Genomic DNA, 13,815 nt, shown 5'->3' on the forward strand with positions numbered 1-13,815 from the left:
CAGAGCTTCCTAAGGGATAAATCCCGTTGATGACACGGGGAGAGGGAAAAAAGACAAAAGATGGAGGGTTCTTGTAGATGGATTCTCCTCTTGGGGAGGAGCAGAACCCGGGGAGCATCAGCAGCGGCTGCGGGAGCCCGGTGCCTCCTGAGGGCAGGGGGTTGGGGCTGCCCAAGCCTTCCCCATCCCAGCCAGCATCCTTGCACTGGGGTGGGCAGGGAGGGGATTAATTAAGAGCCCAGGTGTGGTAACGAGGTCAGGATATGGGCCGTAGCTGAGCTTGGGTGCCTAAAGTGAGTCTGTCCCACCCCAATTTGGAGATGGTGGTCGTGGGGGTCCACGGGTCAAACGGGTGAGCGTTCACCTGGTCCAGCCAGAGGGTGAAGCTTCCATTTGTTTTTGATCCTTTTCTTGAATATCACATGATCCAGGTTAATTACATTCACTTCTTAATTGGATGGAATTGCCCCGGGATGGAGGAGAGGGGCTGTTTGGGGACACCGTGCTCGCAAAGTGATGTCTCAAAACCCCTTTTTTGGGAGCTTTCCCACCATGAAATTAGAGCTTGGCTGGGACCTGACCCCTATTAACCTGCTTTTTAGCTGCTTAGGTGTTTTATTGAGATCTGGCTGTCAGCCCGAGCTCCCCGTGAAGGCAAAGAGCCCTGGGGAGGGGAGGAGCAGCCCCAGCCCCATCCCCCTGGGGACCCTCCGGTGCCCGGGAGCACGTGAACCACAGGGATGTGCTGGAAGAGACAGGGATATTTCACAGCTCGCTGCCTCCAGAAAGCCCTCCCTGGCTGGGGTGGATGCTCAGATGCCCCAGTTACTCAATAAACGAGGAGCGAAGCGCCGCTCCCCGGGACCGCCCGACCTTGGGTTCAAGTCGGAATAAATGTATTTTAAGAACGAGGGAGCCAAAGGTTTAATGGGCTGGGTTTACACCCCGGCTGGAGGGGAGGGAATATACCTGGCTCTACCACGGAGGCATCACGAGAAAAGCACAGCAGCGTTGTGGCAGCTGCTGCCTCCTTAGCAAAGTGCCTTTTGTGGTCCAGACATGAAGAAAAGACAGCGTCTCGGTGCAGAGCCCAGTATGAATAACTGCCTTGGCTTTTGCCTCCTTGCTGTGTGACACTGGGCGTACGTAAGGCTTTTCGCCGGGACTACACAGATATTAACAAGTCTTGTTTTGCATTAAAAGGGCAAAAATAAAGTGGCTGACGCAAGCGGGGAGCGTGGTGTTGTAACGTGTGGTATTGCAGACCCAGGGCTGTGGTTTGTGCTGGGAAATAGATGTCAGCGTGAGCTGGGGAGAAGAACGACACATGGGCAGGTCAGAGCCAGAAAAAGATGCAAAGTCCACTTTTTGAGTGGAGTGGTTGAGTTCTCAGCGGAACGACGAAGGGTTTGTAGCCTGGTCCTTCTTGTGCAGATTCAATAATTACTTTGGAAGAGCCACCTCTTCCAGCTTCTGAGGTGGTTTGCCTGAACGTAGACCATGAAGTACAACACTCCATTAGAAATAAGCTGTGAATGTTTGCTGGTTTTGAAGGCCAACAAAAAAAAATATTCACAGTATCAAGTGTCACTTGACTGCACGGGTTGGCCAGAGAAGCTGTGGCTGCCCCATCCCTGGAGGGGTTCAAGGGCAGGTTGGAGGGGGCTTGGAGCAACCTGGTGTGGTGGGAGGTGTCCCTGCCCAGGGCAGGGGGTGGCACTGGGGGGGCCTTAAGGTCCCTTCCAACCCAAACCATTCTATAATTTTGAAAAATCATTGAGTGAGAAAGGACCTGCCAGAGCCATGTTTAACTCAGATGAACTTTTGTGGCATTAAAATGCCTGGAGGACTTGTTCTGACCTTCAGCTGTGGAAATGTGCCTTTTGATCCTGACTTGACATCTCCTTTTCCCTTGGACTTCTTTGTAGTCTCTCTTCTCCGTAGCTTTGATCCATCTTACAGCCTGATCTTCTCCAAGACCACCTGCTGCAGGAGAGCTCTGCGGCGCGAGCAGCCCCGAGTCTCCTGAGAGCAAGTAGTGGTTGGAGAAAACATCCTGTTTGTGTGGGGCTGGGGCTGTGCGAGGCCTCAGAGAGGGTTTCACGAGGCGGATTTTGAAAACCCCGTTGTGGTTTAGGATGTTGTCACGTCCCTTCGGTGCACGTGTGAGTTACGCGGCGGGTGCGGAATGAGCGGCACGATGCCCGTGTCCATCCCCTGCCTCTCTGTGAGCAGAGAGGAATGATCTGCACCCCAAAATGGGTCCGGGTTAATCTCCTCACCCCGGGCTGCTCGGTGTCGGTAACCGGACCCGCGGGATGAAGGATGCTGCCAGCTGCAGCTCCGGGGCTGCACCCAAAGGGACCGCTGACGGAGAGGGGGATTTCCTCCGGCCGTGCTAATAGAGCCCAGCAGCCAGTGCTGGGAGGCAAAGAGGATGTTAAATTAATTTCTCGGGTGCACGAGGCAGTAAATCATCTGGAGCTGCGTGAGCCAGCGGGTTTTAATGAGGGCTGGATGGGAAAAGGTGTTTTCTCCCTCTGAGGGCAGAGCAGAGGATGGAGTGTTGAGGAGCCACAGGGGTGACGCTGTCGGAATCGTCCCCGTCGTACTTAGGGAAATTTATGCTCCGAGTGTGTAAATCTCTCCTGGAAGCAGGATGGGGGGGCTTTGAAGCTGCACACACTTGAGCTGTCAGTGCCCCCCCGGGAGGCAGGGGGAGAGCAGAGCTGTGGTGTGGGGAGCGCCCGCAGGCTGGGGATGGCTCTCCCCCCGCAATGAAATACCCCCCAGGGGTATTGGCCTGTGATTATTGACATGCTGTGGCTCCCCAGGGATGGTGTTTCCCCAGGGCAGGGGACACTCCTGTTCACATCTGGACCATGGGGATGAGAGGTTACAGCAGGGAGGGGGTGTGGGAAACACACACAAAGTTTCACACGTTGAGAAACATGATGTTCCTATTTTCGTCTCCATTTAAGCCATTATGGGGTTAATCTTCACAGGGAGAACTATGGCTTTTCTTCCCAGCCCCAGTATCCCCAGTATCATTGTCCTGCAAGGTGCAGAGAACCACGAGTGGTGGGAGGAGATAGATCTGCCCCCAGCCCTCCCTGCCAGATCTGCAGAAACCACTTATCTTTGCCAAAAAAAAACAACACCTGTTGTACCGCAGATACGTAGATGTTTATTACCTACGTTACAGCCCGGCTCATTTCAGACCCTGCTTGGTTTTTCTCACCTCTGTGCCCCCCACCCTGCAGCAGCGAGGTCACCCGTGGGCTGGAAAGTGATTTGAACCCACCTTGAGACTCTCAGTACGACTCTTTGTCTCTCTGCCCGTTGTTGGGAAGCACAGCCTTGAGACCTCTCTAGTTCCTCCACGTCATTTCTTCATGCAGAATACAGCTGCTCCTTTGCTGGTTTCTTTTTTATAGCTCCCCCCGCTTCACCTGTGAACCTTTTTATTTGGGTTTTTTCTGTGCTGACCCCTTCGAAGCCACAGGTGGTACCCAAAGAGAGCACCACCGACTTACAGAAGGTGTTACAAGTCTCCATGTTCTCCATCCTGCTTCCAGTGCTTCCCAACATCTTGTTTCCAGCTGCGTGTTCACCCAAAGCCTTAGCCAAGTATTCTATAGTGATCCCTGCCTTTCCAGAAGAGCCCTGGATCTAAACTCTGGAAAGATTTGATGGTTTAAAGGAATCCTCTCTGGAATACAGCTGGTTTGTTACCGCTGAGCCCTCGTTTCACGCTGCGTATCTTGTTTCCAGCTGCGTGCTCGCCCGAAGCCTTAGCCAAGTAGTCCACCATGATCCCTGCCTTTCCAGAAGAGCCCTGGATCTAAACTCTGGAAAGATTTGATGGTTTAAAGGAATCCTCTCTGGAATACAGCTGGTTTGTTACCGCTGAGCCCTCGTTTCACGCTGCGTTACACACTTCGCCTCATTTAAAGCCCTATAGTTTGTTGGCATGAAAAATTAGGATTTGCCGTCTTCTACCCAAATTTTCCTTCCTAAAAAGAACTTATTTCCCACTCTGCGATGGTGTTGGCTGTGTCCACAGGCAGCAGCCCCTCATTTAAAGACCCCCCTGTTCCCTCCCAGCCCCGTGAGCGATGGGGCTGTGTCTCGGAGCATCCCCGGGTCCCGTGTCCCTGGGCACGGCTGAGCCCGGCCCTGCAGCCCCCGCTTCTTTCCCGCTCTGTGATGGCGTTGGCTGTATCCACAGGCAGCAGCCCCTCATTTAAAGACCCTCCCGTTCCCTCCCAGCCCCGTGAGCGATGGGGCTGTGTCTCGGAGCATCCCCGGGTCCTGTGTCCCTGGGCACGGCTGAGCCTGGCCCTGCAGCCCCCGGGGCCTCCTGATGGAGCCCACAGCCATGAAGAACATCTCACCAACAAGGGCTCTGCTCTATTTTCACCCCTATTACAGCTCCTTGCGAGGCATCACAGGTCACATGGGGGATGCTCTTCAACATCCCCCATGTCTCACATTTATTTGACAATACATTTATTTAAATTTCTGGTCTTCTGGTCTTCACACAAACTCCTCTGATCTTTCTCCACTCTCTCCCTTCACCTTCTCAGCCTCCCACCCCTGTCTGGTGCCGGGGCTGCTGCTGTGTTATCGGCAGCGCTGACAGATGTCTGGGGCCGTTTATGCGCTGCTTGGCTTGTGCTTTCCCCGAGGTCCTCCATCAAATGCTCAGTCAAAACTCTTTAATATTTCATGGGCCACTGCTCTGCTTCCACTTGGAGTCCTCTCTTCTCTGCTGGTTTCCCTTTTGCCAGCATTTAGCCGGGTCTCTGACGGGCTCACGCTGTCCCTAAGGATGCTCTGGCTCCAGGATGTGGGTCTCCTGTCCACATCCAGCCCTCACATCCTGTCCACATCCAGGACCACGAGCACTGGTGGTTCCTGTGATGCTCGTGGTCCTTCACGTGCTCCCACCCCGAGCCCTCGCCTCATCTCTCTGCCATTAACCCCCCTAACGAGCCCCAGTTGATAGATGGGCGCCGTGAGCTGATGGATTTGTGAGCTTGGATGGTTCAGAGCAGATGAAGGAGGAGAAGTCACCCGGGTCCTGCAGAGCTCACCGAGCCCTGAAATCCAGAGAGCAAAGAGCAGCCCCAGCCCATGCCACTGGCTGAGACCAGTGGCCGTGCCTTGTACCCCCAGGGTGTCCAGAGAGGCTGTTTCCACCCAAAAATGCTGTTTGCAGTTCTGTATTTTCAGGATACGCCAAAAACACCTTCTCCTGTGATGCTCGTGGTCCCTCACATGCTCCCACCCAAGCCCTCGCCTTGTCTCTTTGCCATTAACCCCCCTAACGAGCCCCATTCGATAGATGGGCGCCGTGAGCTGATGGATTTGTGAGCTTGGATGGTTCAGAGCAGATGAAGGAGGAGAAGTCACCCGGGTCCTGTGGAGCTCACTGAGCCCTGAAATCCAGAGAGCAAAGAGCAGCCCCAGCCCACGCCACCGGCTGAGACCAGTGGCCATGCCTTGTACCCCGAGGGTGTCCAGAGAGGCTGTTTCCACCCAAAAATGCTGTTTGCAGTTCTGTATTTTCAGGATACGCCAAAAACACCTTGGGGTTTATAATACACAGAAACAATTGCCACTGGCTGAGACCAGTGGCCGTGCCTTGTACCCCCAGGGTGTCCAGAGAGGCTGTTTCCACCCAAAAATGCTGTTTGCAGTTCTGTATTTTCAGGATACGCCAAAAACACCTTGGGGTTTATAATACACAGAAACAATTATCATGTGGTTTCTTATATATGGAGGTTATCATGTAGTTTATTATCCACAGAGGTCATCCCGTGGTTTATTATGGACAGGAAGGACCATGTGGTTCCCTGGCAGCTCTGGAGCAGCCTTGGGGTCGATCCTGACCTCCCCAGGAAATCTCTCTTGTTCTGCCCTGTGTTTTTGGGGTGGTCTCACTCCTGGCTGCTGGGGGTTCTGCCTGGGCAGAGTCTGACCCAGCGCTCACATCTCGCTGCCTCTTCTCATGGAACCCTCGTTAAAAGGGATGCCATCCAGAGGGACCTGGACAGGCTGGAGAGATGGGCCGGTCTCACTCCTGGCAGCTGGGGGCTGTTGGTTCTGCCTGGGCAGAGTCTGAGCCAGCGCTCACATCTCGCTGCCCCTTCTCATGGAACCCTCGTTAAAAGGGGTGCCATCCAGAGGGACCTGGACAGGCTGGAGAGGTGGGCTCGTGCAAATTGCATGAGGTTCAACCAAGCCAAGTGCAGGGTCCTGCACCTGGGACGTGGCAACCCCAGGCACAAATACAGGTTGGGTGGAGAATGGCTGGAGAGCAGCCCTGAGGAGAAGGACTTGGGAGTGCTTATGGACGAGAAGCTCAACATGAGCCGGCAGTGCGCGCTGGCAGCCCAGAGAGCCAACCGTGTCCTGGGCTGCATCAGGAGAAGTGTGGCCAGCAGGTCTCGGGAGGTGATTCTGCCCCTCTACTCTGCACTCGTGAGACCCCACCTGGAATACTGTGTCCAGCTTTGGAGTCCTCAACACAGAAAGGACATGGACCAGCTGGAACAGGTGCAGCGGAGGGCCACGAAGATGATCAGAGGGATGGAGCACCTCTCCTATGAAGACAGGCTGAGGGAGCTGGGATTGTTCAGCCTGGAGAAGAGAAGGCTCCGGGGAGACCTTATAGCGGCCTTTCAATACCTGAAGGGTGCCTATAGAAGAGCTGGGGAGGGACTCTTTGCCAGGAAGGGTAATGATAGGACAAGGGGAAACGGTTTTAAATTGGAAGAAAAAAGATTCAGATTAGATCTCAGGAAGAAATTTTTTACTCTGAGGGTGGTGAGACACTGGAACAGGTTGGCCAGAGAAGCTGTGTCTGCCCCATCCCTGGAGGGGTTCAAGGCCAGGCTGGATGTGGCCTTGAGCAACCTGCTCTAGTGGGAGGTGTCCCTGCCCAGGGCAGGGGGTTGGAACTCGATGGTCTTTGAGGTCCCTCCCAACCCAAACCATTCTATGATTCTATGACAAGGGGAAACAGTTTTAAATTGGAAGAAAAAAGATTCAGATTAGATATCAGGAAAAAATTTTTTACTATGAGGGTGGTGAGACCCTGGAACAGGTTGCCCAGGGAAGTTGTGGATGCCCCATCCCTGGAGGGGTTCCGTCGCTCTGTCCTAATGGACTCCCGTCGGTCACGGGTGACACCAGGGCTGGGTGAGGGGCTGTCGGACGGGGCTGGTCTGGGGGGCAGAGCTGTGCTCGGTGCCTACAGTGCCACGGGCACGGAGACCTCGGGGACAGGCTCCTCTGCACCAGACAGACAGCAGGAGTGTCTCAGGAGCCTGTTAGGGGTTCACTAAAATAGAGGCTGATGTCTGGAACAAACTCTCCTACGTAGCCTGTAGCATCAATCTAGTGATGGCTCCGGGGGCTCCTGGCCATCCCGCCGTCGGATCTGCCTTGCTCTGTCCTAATGGACTCCCGTTGGTCACGGGTGACACCAGGGCTGGGTGAGGGGCTGTCGGACGGGGCTGGTCTGGGGGGCAGAGCTGTGCTCGGTGCCTACAGTGCCACGGGCACGGAGACCTCGGGGACAGGCTCCTCTGCACCAGACAGACAGCAGGAGTGTCTCAGGAGCCTGTTAGGGGTTCACTAAAATAGAGGCTGATGTCTGGAACAAACTCTCCTACGTAGCCTGTAGCATCAATCTAGTGATGGCTCCGGGGGCTCCTGGCCATCCCGCCGTCGGATCTGCCCGGGGGGGGTGGATCTCCCCTCCTTCAGGAGCTGGGATGTGGCACGTCGGAGGGTGATGAACACAAAGGGACGAGGCCAGGGGTCTTCTCCAGGCAGCAAAACACTTTCCAGCTGTATTTTGAGGCTGTAACACACAGGCAGCCGTTGCCTGTCAAATGGAGGGGTGAGCTTGGACCTTGCTCTGGGTAAGGGCTGTCGGACGGGGCTGGTCTGGGGGGCAGAGCTGTGCTCGGTGCCTACAGTGCCACGGGCACGGAGACCTCGGGGACAGGCTCCTCTGCACCAGACAGACAGCAGGAGTGTCTCAGGAGCCTGTTAGGGGTTCACTAAAATAGAGGCTGATGTCTGGAACAAACTCTCCTACGTAGCCTGTAGCATCAATCTAGTGATGGCTCCGGGGGCTCCTGGCCATCCCGCCGTCGGATCTGCCCGGGGGGGGTGGATCTCCCCTCCTTCAGGAGCTGGGATGTGGCACATTGGAGGGTGATGAACACAAAGAGACGAGGCCAGGGGTCTTCTCCAGGCAGCAAAAAACCTTCCAGCTGTATTTAAGGCCGTAACACGCAGGCAGCCGTCGCCCGTTGAACAGAGGGGTGAGCTTGGACCTTGCTCTGGGTAAGAACCAGGGTCTGAACCAGCACAGGAGCCTTCAATCGAGTAGATCCACAGGGTGAAAGAAGAGACTTCTGGGCATTTGGGCTGCCGGAACCTTCCAGCTGTATTTAAGGCCGTAACACGCAGGCAGCCGTCGCCCGTTGAACAGAGGGGTGAGCTTGGACCTTGCTCTGGGTAAGAACCAGGGTCTGAACCAGCACAGGAGCCTTCAATCGAGTAGATCCACAGGGTGAAAGAAGAGACTTCTGGGCATTTGGGCTGCCGGGGGTGTTGCAGTTAAATGACAGCACCCAAAAGTTGGAGAATTTGGGCGTAACTCATAATTCCAACAGTTTTCTGTGACCTTGGGTACCTCACAACTCTCTGCGCTGTGACTGTGTCTTCAGCCACAGAATAGTCAGGAATACATTCAATTCTGCTCGTAAGTCTTTAAATGACTCAATACAGAACCCAGTTGGCACTTTAAATTGTCAGAAGGCCAGAAGATTATTCATAAGTAATTAGTAAATTCATAAATGTTCCTTAAATAGTAGCAACCATTGAAATACTTAAGGAGTAAGGCATGGAGGGTGAATAGATGTGTGTTCCCAAGCTTGACATTTAATAGTGCGAGCTTCCTTCCACTTGAATTTCACCTTAATGACCTTTTCCTGACTCAATTATCTTATCAAGATGAAGAGGTGGAAGAGCAAGGTACCACGGCAAGACAAGATAATGCAGTGAAAACTCATAATTTAGCCCAAGTTTGAGTGGAAGTGGGACTTGTCTCTGCCTTTGCTGCCATTGGGGTCTTGCTCAGGGTCTTGCAGGGCACCAGTGACCCCCAAAGGGTCTGGTGTCTTTCACTGTGTGTTGCCCTTGTCTATGAAAGGCTTTGTTGGACTTCCAGGGACCATCTCCAGCCCAGACTCTTCCTTTGGGATCTAAATTCTGCAGGACCTTGGGGAAGCCTCTCCCCAGCTGTGCTACTCAGTAAAGTCTCACTGTAGCGCTGTGATTTGGAAGGTCTTTTAGTCCGGTTCATCAGCTGATGCAGGCAGATGTCTTCTCCCTTTCGGTCAATAAATAAACCCTCTTACTGCAGGGCAGCCAGCTGCTGCCATCTCCCCTTTTCTGCAGCTGCATCAACAGGTCTGATGCTGGTGTGACTGTTGGACTGGAAACCAAACCGCCATCTCCTCCAGCCTCTGCCTCCTTGGCCGTTGACCAAGCACAGGAGCCGTGTCCAAGAGACTTAAGGTCCCAGCACCTCGAGCTGCTTGTGGAGCTGGTGGCAGGGCTCAGAGCTGTGTTGTCTGCTTCCTTGGGGAAGAGCAAGGATGGGGCTTGCAATCCCTGTGTGGACATGCCAAGGGGGTTGTTCTTTAGATGCCATTCAGGAGGCATCCTCCTCCCCCAGCAAAAGGTTTTGAGGCTGAAACCTGGTCTCACATGAACAAAAGCACCATAGACTCACAGAGTGGTTTGGGTTGGAAGGGACCTTAAAGCCCCCCCATTGCCACCCCCTGCCCTGGGCAGGGACACCTCCCACCACACCAGGTTGCTCCAAGCCCCCTCCAACCTGCCCTTGAACCCCTCCAGGGATGGGGCAGCCACAGCTTCTCGGGGCAACCTGGGCCAGGCTCTCACCACCCTCACACCAAACAAGTTCTTCCCCACAGCTCAGCTCCATCTCCCCTCTTGCAGGGTCAAACCCTTCCCCCTCCTCCTAGGGCTCCCCTCCCTCATCCAGAGTCCCTCCCCATCTCTCCTGGAGCCCCTTGAGGGACTGGAAGGGGCTCCAAGGTCTCCCCGGAGCCTTCTCTTCTCCAGGCTGAACCCCCCAACTCTCTCAGCCCCCCCTCCCAGCAGAGGGGCTCCAGCCCTCCCAGCATCTCCGGGGCCTCCTCTGGCCCCGCTCCAACAGCTCCATGTCCTTCTGCTGGTGGTGGCCCCAGAGCTGGAGGCAGCACTGGGGGGGTCTCCCCAGAGCGGAGCAGAGGGGCAGAATCCCCCCAACCTGGCCCTGCTGATTTCCAGACACGGCTCCTGCTTGTGCTCAAAATTCAGCTTCATGGGTCTGGGCTCCTTAGTGCTGTTGAAAGGGCCAAGAGTTGGACCATTAACAGTGACAGACCCTCCATCTTCTCACAGATAATTTGGTGGGGGCTGTGGGAGGGCAGAAGGAGAGTCCTTACAGCCCCTTGATGCTGACCCTGCCCCCCCTGAGCACTCGGTGGCAGGAATCTCCCAGAGGCTCCGCTGGGCACGCGGCTCCTCCTGCTAAGACACGGTAAAAATAGCAAACTAAGCAGGGATTGTAGCCTCGAGTCACCGAGGGAAGAGTAAATAAGTATTAAATACCTGGGACAACGTGAGGGCTCCGTGTCCCGCTGCCCTGCCCGTACCCTCCAGCCCAACACCCGCTCACTTGGGTGGAAGGGAGTGAAAATGCAGGTTATGGGCTGTGACGTGTCTTGAATGGTCTTTAAGAAGGAAAACGAAGCCTGTGCTGCGTGAAGGGCTGGGGCTGGGGCAGTGAAAATGCTGGAATGACTAAAGCAAGGCAAGACCTGGGCTCTGGAAGCTCAGGCAGCAGAAGAGAAACCCAGCACATCCTCTGCAGGGTGGTTAGATCATCAAGGGAGGTGGTGGAGTCCTTAAACCACTTGGTATTATACTAAGAAATTCTGGAGATTCAGGAATTTCAAGTATAGGTGAGGTCACGGGAGGGATTTCCCAAAGGCCAAGTCATAGAATCATAGAATTGCCCAGGTTGGAAGGGACCTTTCAGATCTTTGAGTCCAACCATCAACCCAGCACTGCCCAAACCCCCCCTGCCCCATGTCCCTCAGCCCCTCCAGGGATGGTGACTCCACCACTGCCCTGGGCAGCCTCTTCCAAGGCTTGATAACCCTTTCGGTGAAGAATTTTTCCCCAATATCCATCCTAAACCTCCCCTGGTGCAACCTGAGGCCATCTCCTCTTGTCCCATCGCCTGTTCCTTGGGAGAAGAGACCGACCCCCCCTGGCTACACCCTCCTTTCAGGGAGTCGTAGGGAGGGGAAATGGGAAGAAAGATCCAGGAACTCCTGGATGTCTCTTCCCACTTCCCCAGGCTGGCGGTGGCTGGTGGGGACGGATCTGCTGCAGGTGTTTCTCCAGAGCAGAGATGGACAGCCTTGTGGCCACGCTGTCCTAATGTCCCCAACCTGCAGTGACCCAAAGAGCCAAGGACAAACTACTTTGGGTGGCAGGAACTCCTCATTTCACTCATGAGAATGGTTTTTAGCACCAAAGCTGGGTTAAAGGGTTAAAAAGCTGGGGGATGGTTTGCAGTGACACAGTTTTGGCCCAGCTGATGTCCCAGTTCAGGGCACTCTGACCCCAGGAGGCTGCACAGTCGGTCTGTCTGTCTGTCTGTCTGTCTGGGGAGGGAATTAAAAACCACCCCAGCCCTACCTGTGATTCTTCCAGCTATTTCCTGCTGCGCTTTTCATCTCTGAGCTCAGAACAAGGGGTGTCATCATCATTAGTGTAATTACAGGGAGGAGTGATTGCTCGTGGGGTCGTTGGGTGAGCGGGTGCCTGAGCTGCCCCAGAGACCCTGGGGCCCCGTGGAGGGGTATCACAGAATGGTTTGGGTTGGAAGGGGCCTTAAAGCCCCCCCAGTGCCACCCCCTGCCCTGGGCAGGGACACCTCCCACCACACCAGGTTGCTCCAAGCCCCCTCCAACCTGCCCTTCAACCCCTCCAGGGATGGGGCAGCCACAGCTTCTCTGGCCAACCTGGGCCAGGCTCTCACCACCCTCACACCAAACAAGTTCTTCCCCACAGCTCAGCTCCATCTCCCCTCTTGCAGGGTCAAACCCTTCCCCCTCCTCCTAGGGCTCCCCTCCCTCATCCAGAGTCCCTCCCCATCTCTCCTGGAGCCCCTTGAGGGACTGGAAGGGGCTCCAAGGTCTCCCCGGAGCCTTCTCTTCTCCAGGCTGAACCCCCCAACTCTCTCAGCCCCCCCTCCCAGCAGAGGGGCTCCAGCCCTCACAGCATCTCCGGGGCCTCCTCTGGCCCCGCTCCAACAGCTCCATGTCCTTCTGCTGTTGGTGGCCCCAGAGCTGGAGGCAGCACTGGGGGGGTCTCCCCAGAGCGGAGCAGAGGGGCAGAATCCCCCCCTGGCCCTGCTGCCCACGGGGCTGGGGATGCAGCCCAGGGTGCGGGGGGTTTCTGGGCTCCAGCGCACGTTGAGGGGCGTGTGGAGCTTCTCACCCACCGACACCCCCAAGGCCTTCTCCTCAGGGCTGCTCTCAGTCCGTTCTTCCCCCAGCCTGGTGCTTGGGGACATATATCCCCCCACCCCAGCACTGCCCCCCTCCTGGGGGTCCTCTCCCTGCGTGGGGGGGACCATCCCTGGGGGGGACCCATCCCAAAAAGCTGTCCTTAGCGCCAAGGTTTGGCTCAGCGTGATGTGCTGCAGGATGCATCCTGCCCCAAAATCACCTCTCCTCGCCCCACGCCGAGCTCCGAGGGACCCCATCCCACCCCATCCCACCCCCCCCGGCCTGACTCTGCTCTGAGCTCTGAGGGACCCCATCCCAACCCCCCCTCACCCCCCCCATCCTGACTCTCTCTCCCCTTTTCCCTTGGCAGTGAGAAACGGGCCCTGCAGGTCAGTGTCACCAACCCGGTCCAGTGCAGCCTCCACGGGCGGAAATGCACCGTCTCCGTGGAAACCAAGATTAACCAATCCCAGCCGGATTTCACCAAACATCGTTCCGGTTTCATCCTCTGCGTCCCGGGGAATTAGCATCCCCCCCCCCGGAGATGGAGATGGAGACAGAGCCAGCGGAGGGAAGATGGACTCGGGCTCCGGCCGCCCTCCCCGTGCCTTGGATTTTTTTGGAGGGGGGATTAATTGTGAGATGCTCAGCTGTGACTCGGTCACGCGCCCAAAAAAGAGCTCCAAAGCCAGAGGTTTAGCAAACCCAAATTCAGGAGAGGGTTTTTACGGCCACACGCGACGGAGGCTTAAAATAGCCAATGACCCGTATCCATCTGACAAAACAGGCCAGAATATCAGGAAAGCGCTTCTGAATTAGTCCAAAAAACCCCATTTTTAGGTACTCACACCCTTTCCCACGTTGATTTCTGAAACCCTCTCCACTAGTCCCTTCTGCCTTTCTTTTTTTTTTTTTTTTTTTTTTTTTTGTGGTGTGTTCATTTCTCAAGATCAAGTGAACAACTATTAAACTCTGTTATTTATCTTCTCTTCACCTAAAGACAGTAGATTCAGGAATTGTGTAAAATAATATGTCATGACAAGGACTTGGCAAAACCTCATAATTTACGCTCCTCTGTGGTGAATTGTGTGTGTCATTTTTTGCAATATTATGCAGCCTCCTCTGGAGGAACCAAAGATCCCGGGCTCAGGGACCCTGGGCCTGTGAGACCAAATCCCCTGGACCCGGAGCC

General features: G+C 55.3%; 1 protein-coding gene across 1 annotated transcript in view; it reads left to right on the forward strand.

The window, feature by feature from the left end:
* The window catches only part of LOC106899168 (unconventional myosin-Id-like), a gene marked incomplete at its 5' end in the record, with an annotated part of 86,214 nt that extends 72,667 nt beyond the window's left edge, over positions 1–13,547 (forward strand). The window contains one exon of the mRNA XM_014960867.1: positions 12,994–13,547. Coding sequence (XP_014816353.1) covers positions 12,994–13,150 — 157 coding nt within the window. The remainder of the gene's footprint in view (positions 1–12,993) is intronic.
* Between the last annotated feature and the right edge of the window lie 268 nt (positions 13,548–13,815).

Source organism: Calidris pugnax, unplaced genomic scaffold, assembly GCF_001431845.1.
Source record: "Calidris pugnax isolate Ruff unplaced genomic scaffold, ASM143184v1 scaffold429, whole genome shotgun sequence".
NCBI classification, from domain to species: Eukaryota; Metazoa; Chordata; class Aves; order Charadriiformes; family Scolopacidae; genus Calidris; species Calidris pugnax.